At 38.1% G+C, this 15,055-nt stretch overlaps 1 protein-coding gene across 8 annotated transcripts in view; it reads right to left on the bottom strand.

Moving 5' to 3' along the window:
• The window catches only part of SIPA1L2 (signal induced proliferation associated 1 like 2), a 106,435-nt gene that overhangs the window by 62,923 nt on the left and 28,457 nt on the right, over positions 1 to 15,055 (bottom strand). For all 8 annotated transcript variants that reach the window (XM_044420345.1, XM_044420387.1, XM_044420329.1 and 5 more), the window contains 3 exons: positions 9,059 to 9,192; positions 6,198 to 6,386; positions 1,013 to 1,187 (listed from right to left, as the gene is read on the bottom strand). In XM_044420345.1, the coding sequence (XP_044276280.1) occupies positions 1,013 to 1,187; positions 6,198 to 6,386; positions 9,059 to 9,192 (498 nt within the window). The remainder of the gene's footprint in view (positions 1 to 1,012; positions 1,188 to 6,197; positions 6,387 to 9,058; positions 9,193 to 15,055) is intronic.

Genomic DNA, 15,055 nt, shown 5'->3' with positions numbered 1-15,055 from the left:
ACCTTTGCCTTGTGCTTAAGTTCTCTGGCAAGCTACTTTTCTTTCAGTCTCATCAGCTTGCCCTCTGAGAAATGAATGCTTTGTTACGAGAAATGCCTATCATGCCAGACATTTTAAGAAGGAGTGAGATCTCTGCATTCAGCCATTTTATGAGAGAACCCTCAAATTTCCAAGTAAGCCTCCTAACACAAAAGGGGTTTAGGAGGTTTTCTTGTAACTGGGCACCTGTGGCAAGGAAAACCTACCTGCAGGCTACAGCCGTATTCACTGAGATAAAGCACTTGCACACTGCAGCCACTTACAAAATCCATTCTTTTCCTAACTAAGGAAAGATTAATTTTGCTGTCACTCATGGCTGTTTCTGGTATCTTTGGAGCAGGATAGGGAACTCATTTTCTATGAAAAATGCATGTGAAAAAGCCAATTGTAGCCCAGACCTAGTGCCTAAAGTGATGGCATATCTCCTTTCTGTTCCATATCAACCTTTCTACTCTCTCAGAGGGAGTAATTCCCAGAGGAATGGACAAGACAGCAAGAGCGGATCTACAGAGAGCTGGATGGATCTGATGGCTACATGGAATCAGGCAAAAATAAGCATGTGGGTCTTCAGTTGCAGGTTTTAGGGATGTGTGCCCTGAACTGGGGGCAGTCCTAGCTCAGAAAGAGTCAACAGGAAGACAGTGGGGATGATGCTTCTGAAATTTTCCTAAGAGGAGGGCACCTTCAGTTCCATTTTTGGACTTATGACCTTCCATCTCAGTATGGTACCATTTCCTCATATTGGCACTCATAGCAACTACTTACAAGTGGGTGGGGAACACCCAAAGCTCTAAGTTGATGGATGCATATTATATGTCAAGCTCTCTATTTGTAAATCTGATTTGGAGACTATGCTTTAATTTATGAACAATAGAAAGAGACTCTGAATATGCCAAGGCACTTTAGCAAAATGACCATCTGCCACTGCTACTTTTTATGTTCAGTTTTATTATACTTTATTAATAAAACTTACTTTTATTGTCTAGTTGAGCTCGGTATTTATTGAAGCCTTTCAGCCACACTCTTTGACCTAGAAGGTCAAGGAATTCTTCAAAAGCAGGTCCAGCTGTCTCATTATTATACATCTCTTCTTCAGTACTTTGGCCTGCTTTGCAATACAGGATCCCAATCTTGTGCTGAAAACTCAACTGAAATTAGGGGAAAATGTTAACAGATGGAATTCTCCACAACAGAGCCTTGGGATTAAATGCCACTTAGAGCAGAGGTCCCCAACCCATCAGAACCTCCAACGGCAAAGGTCTTCCCTCCTTGCATTCTTAAAAAAGGGGCACTCCTCTGCTTCCTGCTTCTGAGTCTGACACAGCTGCTCAGTGCTAGGAAAAAAACCAAGCCAAGGGGTAAAGGGGAGAGGAAACACATGTCTGGAGGTTAGGAGGGCAGGGAAACAAAGAAAGAGCAAGATTAGGGGACAATAAGGGATAGGAAACACAAGGCTTAGGATGGAGAAGGCAAAGAAGTAGCAAGGGGGTGGGGAGAGAAAAGGCAAGGCTAGAGGATAGGAGTGGAGAAAAACACAAGGGAAAGAAGCAATTCTTTCCATTTCCCCCTCCACCTCAGACTCCAGTCTATCTCTTTTCGCTCTTCCCACCCTACATTACTCTTGAATAGCAAGGCACCCATTTTAATAATGAACACAATACCAAAAAAAGAAAAGCGCTAGTTATGGGAGATTCCCTACTACGCAGGATGCAAATACATATGCCGAGATGAGCTGACCCTGAAAAACGTCAGGTGTGCCATCTACCTGGGGCCAAGATCAACGATGTGACCAGTAGAAGCTTAGAATTCATAAAACCTACTGATGAGTACCCCTTCGTTCTCATCCATATGGGAGCAAATGATACAGCATGAATGTATGTATGTATGTATATTTATGAGGGATGTTCAATAAATTCTTGGTATCGATAAATTCTGCTTACTTTGCAGGTAATTTGATTATGGTTCCAGGTAGAGACACTCTCTGGGGATATATATGCAAAATCAGCTTGTTTTGACCGTTAGTATTGTTGCAATCATTGCAAACATGAAACCATTATGAGTGATCATAGTAAGATAATGAAACTTGAGCATCGCACAGTGATAAAATTCTTGATGGAACAAGGGAAAGTCAAAAACCTATACATGAAGAGATGGCTGCCATGTATCAAGAAGCTGCTCCTTCATTATCCATGGTTCAAAAGTGGTCTAGTGAATTCAAGAATGGCAGGGAAAGCGCTGAAGGCAACCCACATCCCAGGAAAGTAGTGGAAGCAGTTACCAACAGAATTGTCAAAAAAAATGCAAAACGTGTTGGAAAATGTGTGAATTTGAGTGAGAACGTTAGCAGAAATGACTAACTTATCTGTTGGCACTATACACAACATCCTTCATGACCAACATAATTTGTCAAAGGTCAGTGCAAGATGGGTTCCTCGAATGCTTGCGGCCCTTCAGAAACAAGCCCATGAAAGAACTCTCTGAGCCACTATATATAATATTTGAGAAATCTTGGAGAATAGGGGAAATGTTGGAAAACTGGAAGAGAGCTGATGTGGTCCCCATCTACAAGAATGGGAATAAAGACAAACCAGGGAATTATAGACCAGCCAGTCTAACTTAAATCCCTGGGAAAATACTGGAGCAAATCATCTAAAAAAACAGTCTGTATACACCTTGAAGAAAATATAGTGATAAACAGAATCAACAAAGATTTTGTAAGAATAAGTCATGGCAAGCTAACCTAATCTCAATTTTTAACTGGGTTAGCATGCAAAAGGACAGAGGAAATGGACATAATGTATCTAGACTTTAGCAAAATCTTTGACAAAGTGCCCCACGACATCCTAATAAATGTGGGTTTGCCATAAGCACTATTAGGTGGATCCACAACTGGCTTCAAAATAGGTCACAGAGTGATTATCAACAGCAGCTTCTCAACCTGCAGAATGATTATGGGTGGGATAGCAAAGTGTTCAGTCCTGGCACCAGTACTCTTTAACATCTTTATTAATGATCTTGATGAGGAATTCCAGTGGGGATGATAATTAAATTTGTGGATGATACAAAAAACTGGGTAGAATAGCAAACACCCTGAAAGACAAAAAGATGATCCAGGGTGACCTAGCAAGCTTCAACACTGAAGTAGTAGAATGAAAATCAACAAAGACAAATGCCAAGTTCCCCACCTAGGCAAAAAAATCAACTGCATTAATACAAGATGAGGAATACTTGGCTCAACAGTACCAAAAAACAAAAAGACCTTGGAGTTGTTGACAAAAGCTAAATATGAGCCAGAAATGTGATGCAGCTGCAAAAAAGGCAAACACTCTTTTAGGCTACATAAAGAGAAGTACCATTTCCAGAAAAAGAGAAGTACTCATTCATCTTTGCTCTGCAATAGTCAGAGCTCACCTTAAATACAGTGTTCAGTTTTGTTCACCCAAGTTTAAAAAGAATGATGTAAAGAGAGAGTTCAGAAAAGGGCAACAAACATTATACAGGGCCTAGAAACTAAATCATATGACAAGAGACTGAAAGAACTGGGCCTGTTCAGTCTTGAGAAAAGAAGACTACAACGTGAGATGATAGCACTCTACAGGTACCTCAAAGGCTGTCACAAAGAAGATGGAAAAGACCTCCCCTCACTCTTTCCAGAGTGTAGGACACAGAGCAATAAACTTAAGCTACAGTACACCAGGTGCAGGCTGGTCATAAGGAAGAACTTCCTAACTGTCAGAGCAATATGACAGTGGAATCAATCAAGAGAGGTTGCGTCCTCTTCCTCACTAAAGACATTCAGGAAAAAGCTCTCTGACAGCTGAGTGGGATGGTGTAACTGGTGTCCTGCACCAGCAGGGCGGTGGACCCAATGGCCTTCTTGACACCTTCTGACCAAACTATGCTATGATTCAATGATTCATGGGAACTAGTTTGTGTTGGTGTCTCAAATTTCCAAATGTGCCCACAGGTCCAAATAATTTGGAAAACCCTAATTCAGAGCTCTATTTTGCTGTTTTTTTTCTGCAAATTAGGAATATTTTAGTTATCAGCATGTAAACAAAAGTAGAAGATAGTCCAGAATTATGCACTTTTAAATGAACTGCAGTGTATAAACTGTAGTGCATTAACTTAGAAACAATTTTCAATTTGCCATCTGCATATCTGAATCTTTCAAAAAGTAATACTAATTTGAGTACACTGATTTCCCTCCTCTCCCTTTAGAATCAAGTCCACACGATCACTATGGCTTAAACAAGTCACAATGACTTGTTGTTTGCTTAATTACCCACCCAGTGAAGTTTGTCAAATCAACCAAGACCAGGCAGCATGGTTTGTTTGAAAGGAAAACAACGCTCCGATAATCAAAGAGACCATGGGGTTAAGTTACAGTGACAGTGCACACTGGGTATTAACAGAGTAGCATGTGCATTACCAGTGTCTGTAACAGAGAAAAAAACTGAAAAAACAGATACTGCCACATAGCCCTTACTACTTTATGGAATTGTATCCAGGGAGGGGGAGAGAGAGAGACTGGGCTAGGAAATGTGTTTCATGCCCAGTGAGATTGTCAGTTTAGTGACTATGATGAACATATTCATAATAATCATATTTATAATCATTTTGTACACTGAAGTACTGTCAACATCTCCACTAAACAAATGGATTAGCTTAGCTCAGAGTAAATTCATTTGGTCTGATTTAAGAGACTAGCACAAGCAAAAACATCAGCTGCTGCTGTCATTTGGGCAAATGAACATCCAGTTTGTTCACTGAAAGCATCTATCTGTAAAGATAGTGAAGTGCAAGTGAAAATACTTACAGCAGATACCACTACTGAAGCTCTGACATCTTTAACAATATTTTACACAAATTAGTTTCCCTGGAACTGTAACTATTTCCATATATTTTCAAGCTTCAGTTATTTGAATTTTGACAGTTTGACTCTTTGCAGTACTATTATAACTTGTCTCTATTTTCCTAAGTACATGCAGGGTACTGGAAAAATAGTTTGCACAAGTTCCCTTCTTATTTAAGAAATAATAATGTTCTTCATTTGTTCCCATTTTATCCTCCTTATTTTTGACAATCATGACAAGTTATAATAGTCTGTAACATGTATGTAGTGCCAACTGTTAATAATGAATAGTGATTATTTTCTTGCCGTAGCTATTGACTCACTCTTCCCCCACTTCAACCTTATTCATAACTTCAGGCAATATCAAAACAGGGTGACTCTAGTGTTCATACATTAATTCTGTTCAGTTTCCCAACTATTAAAGCTTCACTAAGTGACAGGAAACTTGCTACACAAAGACATTGAGGGTTGTAATCGCATATGCTGAAAAACAAGTTACTGATTCAAATACAACCTTTGACAATAGGACAAAAGTTATGAGATATTGAGCCAGTGTACTGGAAAGAAAATTGCTTTTAGGAATAGAGAGATCTGGGTAAAGGTTCCAGATTAACTATGAGGTTAATTATGGCTGACTGGGCCACAATAACCAACCCACCAATGAGAAGAGTTGGGAGGAAAAATGCATTAGCTCTATATATAACACCCTAAGCCACATGGAAGAAAGTCAATATATGAATGTGATGCTTAAATAAATGGTTTCCATTGATCAACAAGCTAGTTAAAATAGTAGACTTGCTTCACATATCCATTCTGATTTTGTATTTAAAAAGAATACATATTTTAATTTTGCAGAAAAGTAGATGTGCTGTATCAACCCAGATAATTTCACTACTGTTATTTGTTTTGAATTTAACGAATATATTCATTTAACTGAGCATGGAATTTTGCTTACTACATAGTTTTAATTAGGATTCCAGTTGTTTGACCCTTCAAATATACAACATCACTGGAAAGATCACCATTATGAAGAAACTGTGCTCACAGTAATTATAAAAGGAGAAAACTAAGTAAGATGAAAGACTGGCAAGCTAATGATTCATACTTTTATGTACTCTGCAGCCTTCTAATACTGAGTTGTTTCCTAACTACATTATCCTAGTGGAAGAAGTCTACTATGTGTTAAGTTCCTGAGAAATCTTATTTACTTATCTTAAGTAGATGTTGAAAATCTTGATAATTGATTTAGCTTTACAAGAACAAAAAAATGTACACAAGCTCAGGTAAAACATGCAAGACATACCCCTTGTTCATCCAATTTAAGCAGTTGTTCAGACACTTTGGGTGAGTTGGAAGCTTGCCTCAGGCACTGAATGCTCAGTTCTGGTATTACATATTCAAATACTTCTTTAAGAGGCAAACCACGTGCTGTGCCGTGTCTAGCAGTAGAGGGGATGGCGTCTTCTAAAATGGCTCCTCGCAATGTTGTAAGCTACAGTGAGAGTGAAAGTCTTACTGAATATTTATTATTCTAACACAGACTTGAGCAACTAAAAAGGGAGACACACTTACATTTTCTTCATTGTGATGTTAGGCAAAGGAAATCAAGCAAGACAATATTAAATAGAAGTCAAACTGATTCAAAGAGAAGGTAAGTAAGTTGAATGCTTACTAATCATGCATATATGGAAATGTTGGTATACAGTAGTCAGTGTTAACTCTACAGTATCACAAGTGGTACATTTTCAGGAGTAATTTGATAATCACCATATTATCTTCAGTTTTCCATTCCTAGAACAAATTTTAAATCAAGAGCAAGGAACTTAAGGATCTGAGGTTGCTGTTGGACCCCCAGTCAGGGTGACCAACAATCAAAGATGTTGGAAGCTGTAGCAAAATAACATCTGGAGTTTCACATGTTTCCCACATATATTTAATAAATTACATATTCTATGTATACAGAATTATATACAATTGTGTATTAATAAATTTTATATTCTATGTTGGTCAGTCAAAATACCTAAAGAAATATTTCCAAATTTTACAGCTTACTTACTACACTGTCATTTCCTTGATCCACTAAGAAAAGCAGCACTGAAAATCTCTATTTTTATTGATTAAATGAGGTTTAAGAAACACTACAGTAAAACATTTCTAAGCAGTATACAAATAATGCCTAATAAAGCTGTTAAAAACAGCTTCTTGAAACAAATAGGTTTTCGAGAGATTTCAAAAACCCAAAGGAGTCAGTGCCTTCATAATTTCCAATGGGGGGAATTCCAGAGTATGGGTACTAGGACACTAAAGACCCCATACTTGACCATCATGAACCATGCTTTCAATATCTTAGGCACAGCAGAAAAGTACCTCCTGCTAAGTACAATGCGTGCACAAGCAAGCACTCCCTATAACATATATATATATATATATATATATATATATATATATATATATAAAAATAAAATAAGAGAAACTGTATGTCAAAGCCCTCTCTCCCTTTCCCCTCTAAAAATTTTCCAAGTTTTCTTCCTCCAAACTCTCTTTCTAAGACAGCTTATACTTCTATAATCCAGTTCTGTCAAGGATCTGCAGCCATACTTATCTTCTGCTTCCCTCTCAAGCTAACTATATGTTTGTCTTTGAAAACTGCACCATTCTTTGCTATTCATTCTGTAGAAGCTTGTAACTGAGAGGGAAATGAATTTCTGAAATATGAGCTGCTAGGTTCCAGCACGTTGTGATTATTCAAGAGCTGCCTAAATTCCTTCTATAAGTCCATCCACAAAACAATGGATACTGCCGTCACACAGAACGAAATTACACTTACATGAAACTAAGTCCCATTGAATTGAAGAGGATACACTTCCAAATGATCATACAAAGGGTTAAGTGGCAAGTACAACTATCAACCTGCTGGACTTTCAAGAGGACTCAGACAATTTGTGAACACACCAAACATAAAGGGTGCCTCCAGATGGACAGCTCCTACCACTACCAATCAAAAGTTATTGGGCAGCTATATATCATTTCCCTCTTCTCAGAGAATCTTTGCAGTAAGAAAAAAAGGGCAGAAGACACGGAAGGATTACACAGGGAAGACAATTATGTCTGAACAGCAACCCCCACTAAGGAAAACAATGCAGTGTTTGAGGCAAGGTGACTACAGAATAAAAAACCTCACCTGGATGCATCTAAAAGGAACAGCTAAACTGAGAAGGCATTTTATTTATTTATTATTTATTTATTTATTTATTTATTTACATTGCTATAGTGCCCACAGCTGAAACTGTTTGGGCTGTTTAGCACAAATTTGAAGAGGTGAGAAAGACAGAAGAATTTTAGCAGTTCAAAATCTAGTAAGGTACAAACTAGGCAGCAAGAGATTCATAGTGATAATCTATAGTCATTTCATCGCATGGGAAAATGGAATTAATGGTGAGATATAGCTATTCCCAGGCACAAAAATTAAAAGAAAGACTGTGGGTGGTTGCAGTAGTTGGAATATGATGGCATCTAAAGTTATTCCTTCACCCCAGAAAAGTTTATGCTGTATCAAGTATGAATGTTAAAATGTGCAGGAATTGTATAACACATAGGAGTTGCTTGCAAGATCACCAGTTAGAATACTTTTGCCCAAATTAATCTCCTTTTCTGCCCTTTACATTTACAGAAGTGAATGCTCCCAACCCCAACAACAGATAAATCTAAAAACTAGGCATGCAAAAACCCATTATCTATATATTCAAGTTGTATGCTTCCAGAAGTTAGGAGACTGAGAAGATGACTACTCTGCTTAGCTAGAATGATGGGAAACTTGTAGAATCTCAAACCCTGGTAGCATGGGTTGTTTGAGGGTTAAAGCGGTCCTCAAATATTTCTATAAAAAACTGTGGTTTCTTTGTGAGTTGCTTAACCCTCAAACAACCTCTGCAACTTCAGTTTGTACTATACAAGCCATGCAAGGAGCTGTAACAAGAGCTTGTAGCTTCAGTAAGCCATTGTGGGATCAGTGATCATGGGAACAAGGTCTTTAAGCTTCTGCATGCAGCTACCTACTTTTGGGCCAGGCCTGTCCATATGCAAGAATAGAAAGTAGATGTAGAACAAAATACAGAATTATTTCTTTTTTTATCAACCCCATTCTGCAGCATTGTGAAACCCTACCTCACTTGTTCTGAACACTACACGATAGTTGAACTGTGAACCTTCTTTTTCCTTTGTATCTTCTAACTTCTCCCTTCGGATGCTGACTGCTACTGGTCCTAAATTTTCATCAGTTCCAAAGTAGTTTTGATGTTCTGTAGTACATAAGCAGGAGAAAACAGTAATGAAAATTCAGAGTGACAGATTTGTCCTTCAGATAAATGTCATTGGTTGAGATTAGGAATTCCTTCCTTCCCATTTATTTTATACTGTTATTATTTCTGATGTGCAAGGAGAATATCACACCAAAAGCATGATGAGTTTGTTCAAGACAGGATATCTGTTCAACACAGAATGTTTCAAAGCTGTCAGACTTTGGTCATATTATGAGAACGCAAGATTCATTGGAGAGGACAATCAATGATAGGGAAAGTCAAAAGAAAACACCAAATATGTAATGGACTGACTTCATTAAAAATAAAAAAACCAAAAACCACAGCCTTGAATTTACAATGGAAGACAGTGCATTCTGGAGGACATTCATTCATAGGAACACCGTATGTCAGAGACAACCTGATGGCACATAACAAAAGTATTTCTAAATTTGCATCTATTCATGTAAACAAATATATGCAAGTTTAATGCAAATGCATGTACTCTTTTTTGGTTATTCATAAATGGCCATCCTAGATAGAAACATTCCAATCCTTAAATGCTCCTATTCAGTTCTCATCTCCCAGCCATACAAGCAAGGGAAGCATCAGGCCTGCTTTGAGAAACTTAGCAATACCTTCTGCTCCCTAAATCACATGGTCTCCAGACCTTGAGGTGAAATGCATTCAAGAAGATGCATTCAGAATGCCTCCTTCAGTCCTTGTTCCTGCTGAACTTGGCTCCTGGAAAGCAGCAGCTGTCTGTAGGAAAGGAACGAGAGGACACTGCTTTCCATATTGGATTCCTGTTGGTGGAAGCTGTATACAGTGGTAGCCAAGTTGTGCTCATATTGCAAAGCTGTCCCAACTGAGGCCCTTTATTTGTCCCATAGAAGTGAATAATCGATATTTGGGAAAAATAACATTCATACATAGAGAAGAACAATAAGAGAGTAGTTCAACAGTCAGTACCGTAACAGTGTGACTATTCTCTTCCTAAACTTGTAAAATATGCTTGATATAGCTGCCATTCCTAGGTAATCAATAATTCAACAAGAAAATATATCTTAATGATAAGCATCTTTACTTTTACAAAAAGATGGACAGATAAAACTTCTCCTTAGACACTCTGCAATCTGGCTACTGATGCACATAGAATCAAATATCTATAGCCCTGCATTAAGCAGCCATTTGTTTAATGATTTGCCTCTTTTAAAAATGATAAAATTGTCAGTTTCATTCTTGTTTTAATTAATTGCAAATATAACAAGAAAAAGAGGAAAAGTGGGACAGGGGAAGAAAAAGAAAACATATACCTTTCTTTCCTTCAAATATCTTCTCTAAACCCTGTTTAAGAGCATTTCTAATAGTTACTTTTTCTACACTTTTCTATTTAATTCCGTTACCTGGAAGTCATCTAGAATTAGTGTATGGTTTGTAATTTCAACATTCATGTTGGCAATACAGCTGGTCTTCTTTTTTCGTTCAGCTGTTAAAGCTACTTCTAGTTCTTTCATCTGGCCAGACTCGCCCACCACTTCTGAAGTACCCATATTTTTTTAAAGCCTCTAACTCTCCAGTGATTATATTTTAAGGGCTATTACAGATGACAGTTTCCATCTGAACATTAGGAACTATGCATCTATTATTGCGTTCCACAACACTAGTTCCAGTCCTGCAATAGTAACATCAAATAAGCCTGCTGGGTGGGCAGGCAGAACAGCTGTTTGCTTCCTTAAAAGAAAATTCTTTGAAGAAACTTATTTTTTGAAGAAGAATCTTTGGAATGGCACTGTTTTTTTAAAGATGGCATGACCATTCATATTTCACAAAAATGCGAGCTTAGCCATTAGCAAACTAAAACTAATTCCAGAAAAGTCATAAAACACTTAGAGAGGTAGAACAGGTGTTCTGCTGTAGCAGAGTCAGGACTTGCTGAGTCCAAGGCCTAACACCTTTTGATTAGCAGGGACAATGGCATCATCTGCTTCCCCCAGGTTTCTCTATTTCCTCTGAGTTTGGCTAAAATTCTCACCATAACCTGGTTCACACAACTGCTACAGCACACATGACTCACTTAACCACATTATGTTGTAGTGCATGCCAACAACCACTGCAAATATTCAAGCCACAGCAGAAAGTCACTGCATCTTATTGTGACATGTGAATCTAGGTGAGCTATTGCAAATCATCCACAAATCAAAAACAACCCATTGGATGTATTGATTTATTAACAATCCAACCCCACTAGTTTCAGGTATCATGTGACCTATCTGCCACAGCTTGAATATTCATAGTAGTCACTGGCCTGTACCACAGACCTCTGTGGCAGTTGTGTAAACTGGCCTTGCAGCTTCAGTTGGTGGATTTTTTCAGCAGCAATATAGTAGGCCTGTTTACACAGAGGCAGTCAGTTCAGAAACCTATTACACCCAGGCGTTCTGGGCAGCTTGTTAACCATGGCAACAGGCCAGCTTTGTTGAGTTTACATGATATGGCAAGATGCAGCTGCAAAGGTAATTATGCAAACCTGCCAACAAATGCAGCAAGGGAAATAAACCACTGAGGGATAGCTTACAGTTTTGGTTCACACAGGAACTGAGAGGCTTGTTAGCCACAGAGACTAACAAGCTCACTGCAAGGTATCTCTTTTGTAATGCACAGTAATTTGGGGCTGCATTGTGTTCAATGGGCAAGAAAGACATGTAAGCTTTACAAAAGATCTCCTTGTAAAATAAAAACTGCTAGAACGGGTGTGCTCATATGGGTTAACAAAGCTTCCTGTAGTTCTGAACTGTTCTTAGGGATATGGCTACAATCTCATCTTCAAAATTTGCTATGAAACTAGTGCATAGATATTTTGCTTACCTCCAGTGATACTATTAGCACTATCCTACAGTTGGTCATGTGAAATTAATGCAATAGTAGTGATCAATTAAGTTCAGCAAACAGACTGCATTTTTTATTTCAAGACATAACTACCTGTGGTGCTAAAAAATGTTGTAGGGGACAACCTGACGGAGATACACAAAAACTAACAAGTGCACTATGAAACCAGAAGCCTGCAAGTGCTTCCACATAAACAGGAAATTTTTCAGATGACTATATAATAAACAATATTTTATATTGTCTTCTTAAAGTTTATATAAATTATTTTATTTTCAAATCAATTTTCATATATATATATATATATATATTCCATTTTTCATACCAAAGATCACTGCTTGAACCACATCATTAACATTTCATATATGCTCCAGCTGCTGTTTTCCATAGGATTGTTTTTAGTGTCGTTTTACTATGTAATAGTACTAATAACGATGTCAAGAGAGCAGATATTATTTATGAATTAACATACATCTCAACTGCTGCAATCTATGCAGCAAGGGCCAACTGGGTACCGCATGGTACCTTAGTGTTCATATGCATACCATGATATGCAGGCACACTAGAGGAAGATACATCCACCTACCACCCAGGTGCTTCAATTAAACACCTGAAAGGAAACTAAACACTGAAAAAGAATATTTGATAAAATTATGGTAAATTTCCTGGGGCCAGCTACAATAAAATATCTTCTCCCCACTAAGTAGAGTCAACTGAAGCATATACTTCTGTGAAAATCTGCTTAAGCTCTGACACTTCAGTTTCTTCTCTGTTCTTAATTTTATTTAGAACTAAACCAAACTTAGCTAGACAAATGGATTCAAACTCTTTCTATTTCTGTATCTCTGCCCTTGAACGTTCACAGGATTTTTTTCAGGCTTATGAGGTACACAGTAGTTTCTTTGGTAATTCATGTGCACAGCATGCCCTGCTATGACACACCTGCACACTTCCTGGTGTGTGTTCATTGTAGCTTAGTATCCCTTTTCATGGGTTTTTAAGCCCATACAGAGCAGTAGCAGAAGAATATAACAACATATTTTCTGGCATCCCTACCATTATCTTAACACCAACAACTTCACTGATAATTTGTCCTGGAATCATTTCTTTCTGCTTGGAAGCATTGGTGAACAATCTCTAGAACAGTCTTTCTCGAGCTTGTGCCAAAACAAGATATTTTAGACTGCAACCCCAGCATTTCAGACTAGTGGCTAGGTTGGCTAGAGCTAATATTAGCTGAAGTAAAAATATCTAAAGGGCACCAAGTTGGGGATGGCAGCTCTAAAAAGGAGCAACAAAATCTGTGAAATCTTTAGCAGCGGAAGGGGAAATGAGTTCGCTCGATCAGGTTTTAGGCTTCTAGAGAAGCAGGTACTACTCTATTTACTTTTCACATTAGCAACCATTTTAACATCAGCTAACACCAGAACTTTTGCACAGCTAGAATTCTAAACTACAGAAATATTCTTCTGGAATATCACATTTTGCCTTGATCACATTTTGTGCATGGTTGCACATTTTTATAAAGTCCTGATACCATCAGAGAACAGGACTACCACTTTTCAAATACTTGGCGACTGAGTAGTGATAAAATCTGGATGCCAGGTTTACCATGATAAGTAGATGTAAATTCAGAGAAATGCATACCAGGTCTATGGACATAGCATTTCTCAAATGGCAGACCTGCTGTCCAAATAATGCCTTTCTGCACACAGCTGAAACCTTGAGTTGTCTACATGAATTTCTTCACCCTCATCATTGCCCTCTGGGCCAAGTACAACATTGAAAGGCATGGGTAACAGTAAGCAGGGCTAGGACAGGATGACCTGTTTAGCTTGCAGCCCTCTGCTAGGTTCTGCTGCTTAGGCAATGCACAATGGATTCATTATCTTCACATATAGCTCTTTATTTCTACAACACATGAGAAAATTTTAGCATCACTGTAATGCACACTGTCTCAGTTCCAAGGTCAACACTCAGAGATGAGAGATGTTTTACAAGGCCCTATTGCAGGAGCTAAAAATAGCAGATTCTCTTTTCAGAGCTATCTATATCGATATCTATATCATAACATCTTCTGAAAATGCTTTGTTACCACAATCCATTTTACAGCTTCATCTGTATTTCTCCAAAACACCATCAGCAATGGAGTAAGTGACAGAGCTGTCATATCCTCAACTGCTACAGGGACTTAGAGACCTTTTTTTAATGAAGGCTGGAATCTAGTGCCTATAGTTCATGCCCTCCTTGCCCCATCCTGTCAATGCCTATGAATATGGATACAATCCTCAGAAAGGCTGGCTTCCTAATGTGACAACCATCTCTTCTTTTCAATACCTGCTCAACCTTTGTGGGTGGAATCATACCGTTTTAAGTTGCTTTCACATACCAATATTAACAGCCTAATTATATATTTATATTTACTGGGGTGGGGCTTAAATCACAAAAAGCCACTGTACACTAGGACTGCATCTTCCCTAGCGATTCTTGGACAGGCAGGGATTTTCCATATAAGCAACACGCAGATGAACAATATTCCTGCCACTCATTGGTTTAAATTAAATTGCACTCAGGCAGAGGCTCATGTCAGATGGGACAGGATCAGAAGTTCAGGGTTTGCTAGTTAACCAGATGTTCTATGTGGCTGCAGGCTACTAAAACAAAGACCTAAAAGGCCACAGGGCTGCCTAAAAAAGCTGACATTCCAGCTCCACATTCTACTGTTTGTGTTACTGCAACTCTCAAATGAAGTTGTAAAATTGTAATTGTTGTAATAGTTGAAAAACTTATCAGGAGCACTGTTTAATCTTCTGTATACTTGTGACTTCAATTTAGGACAAGTATATTTAATACTTTTTAAATTAGAGGACATTACTAAGAACATTTCAAAGTTTTTACACTATCCCAGCTTTGACTATGATGGAGGTAACCTCTTTTTCCGTTTCCTCCCCTCATCAACAATTAAGAGCAGATAATATCA

This window comes from Varanus komodoensis, unplaced genomic scaffold, assembly GCF_004798865.1.
Source record: "Varanus komodoensis strain SLA01 unplaced genomic scaffold, ASM479886v1 scaffold1, whole genome shotgun sequence".
Taxonomy (NCBI): domain Eukaryota; kingdom Metazoa; phylum Chordata; class Lepidosauria; order Squamata; family Varanidae; genus Varanus; species Varanus komodoensis.
Note: the sequence above shows the minus strand (reverse complement) of the source record. Positions and strands in the feature narration are given on the sequence as shown.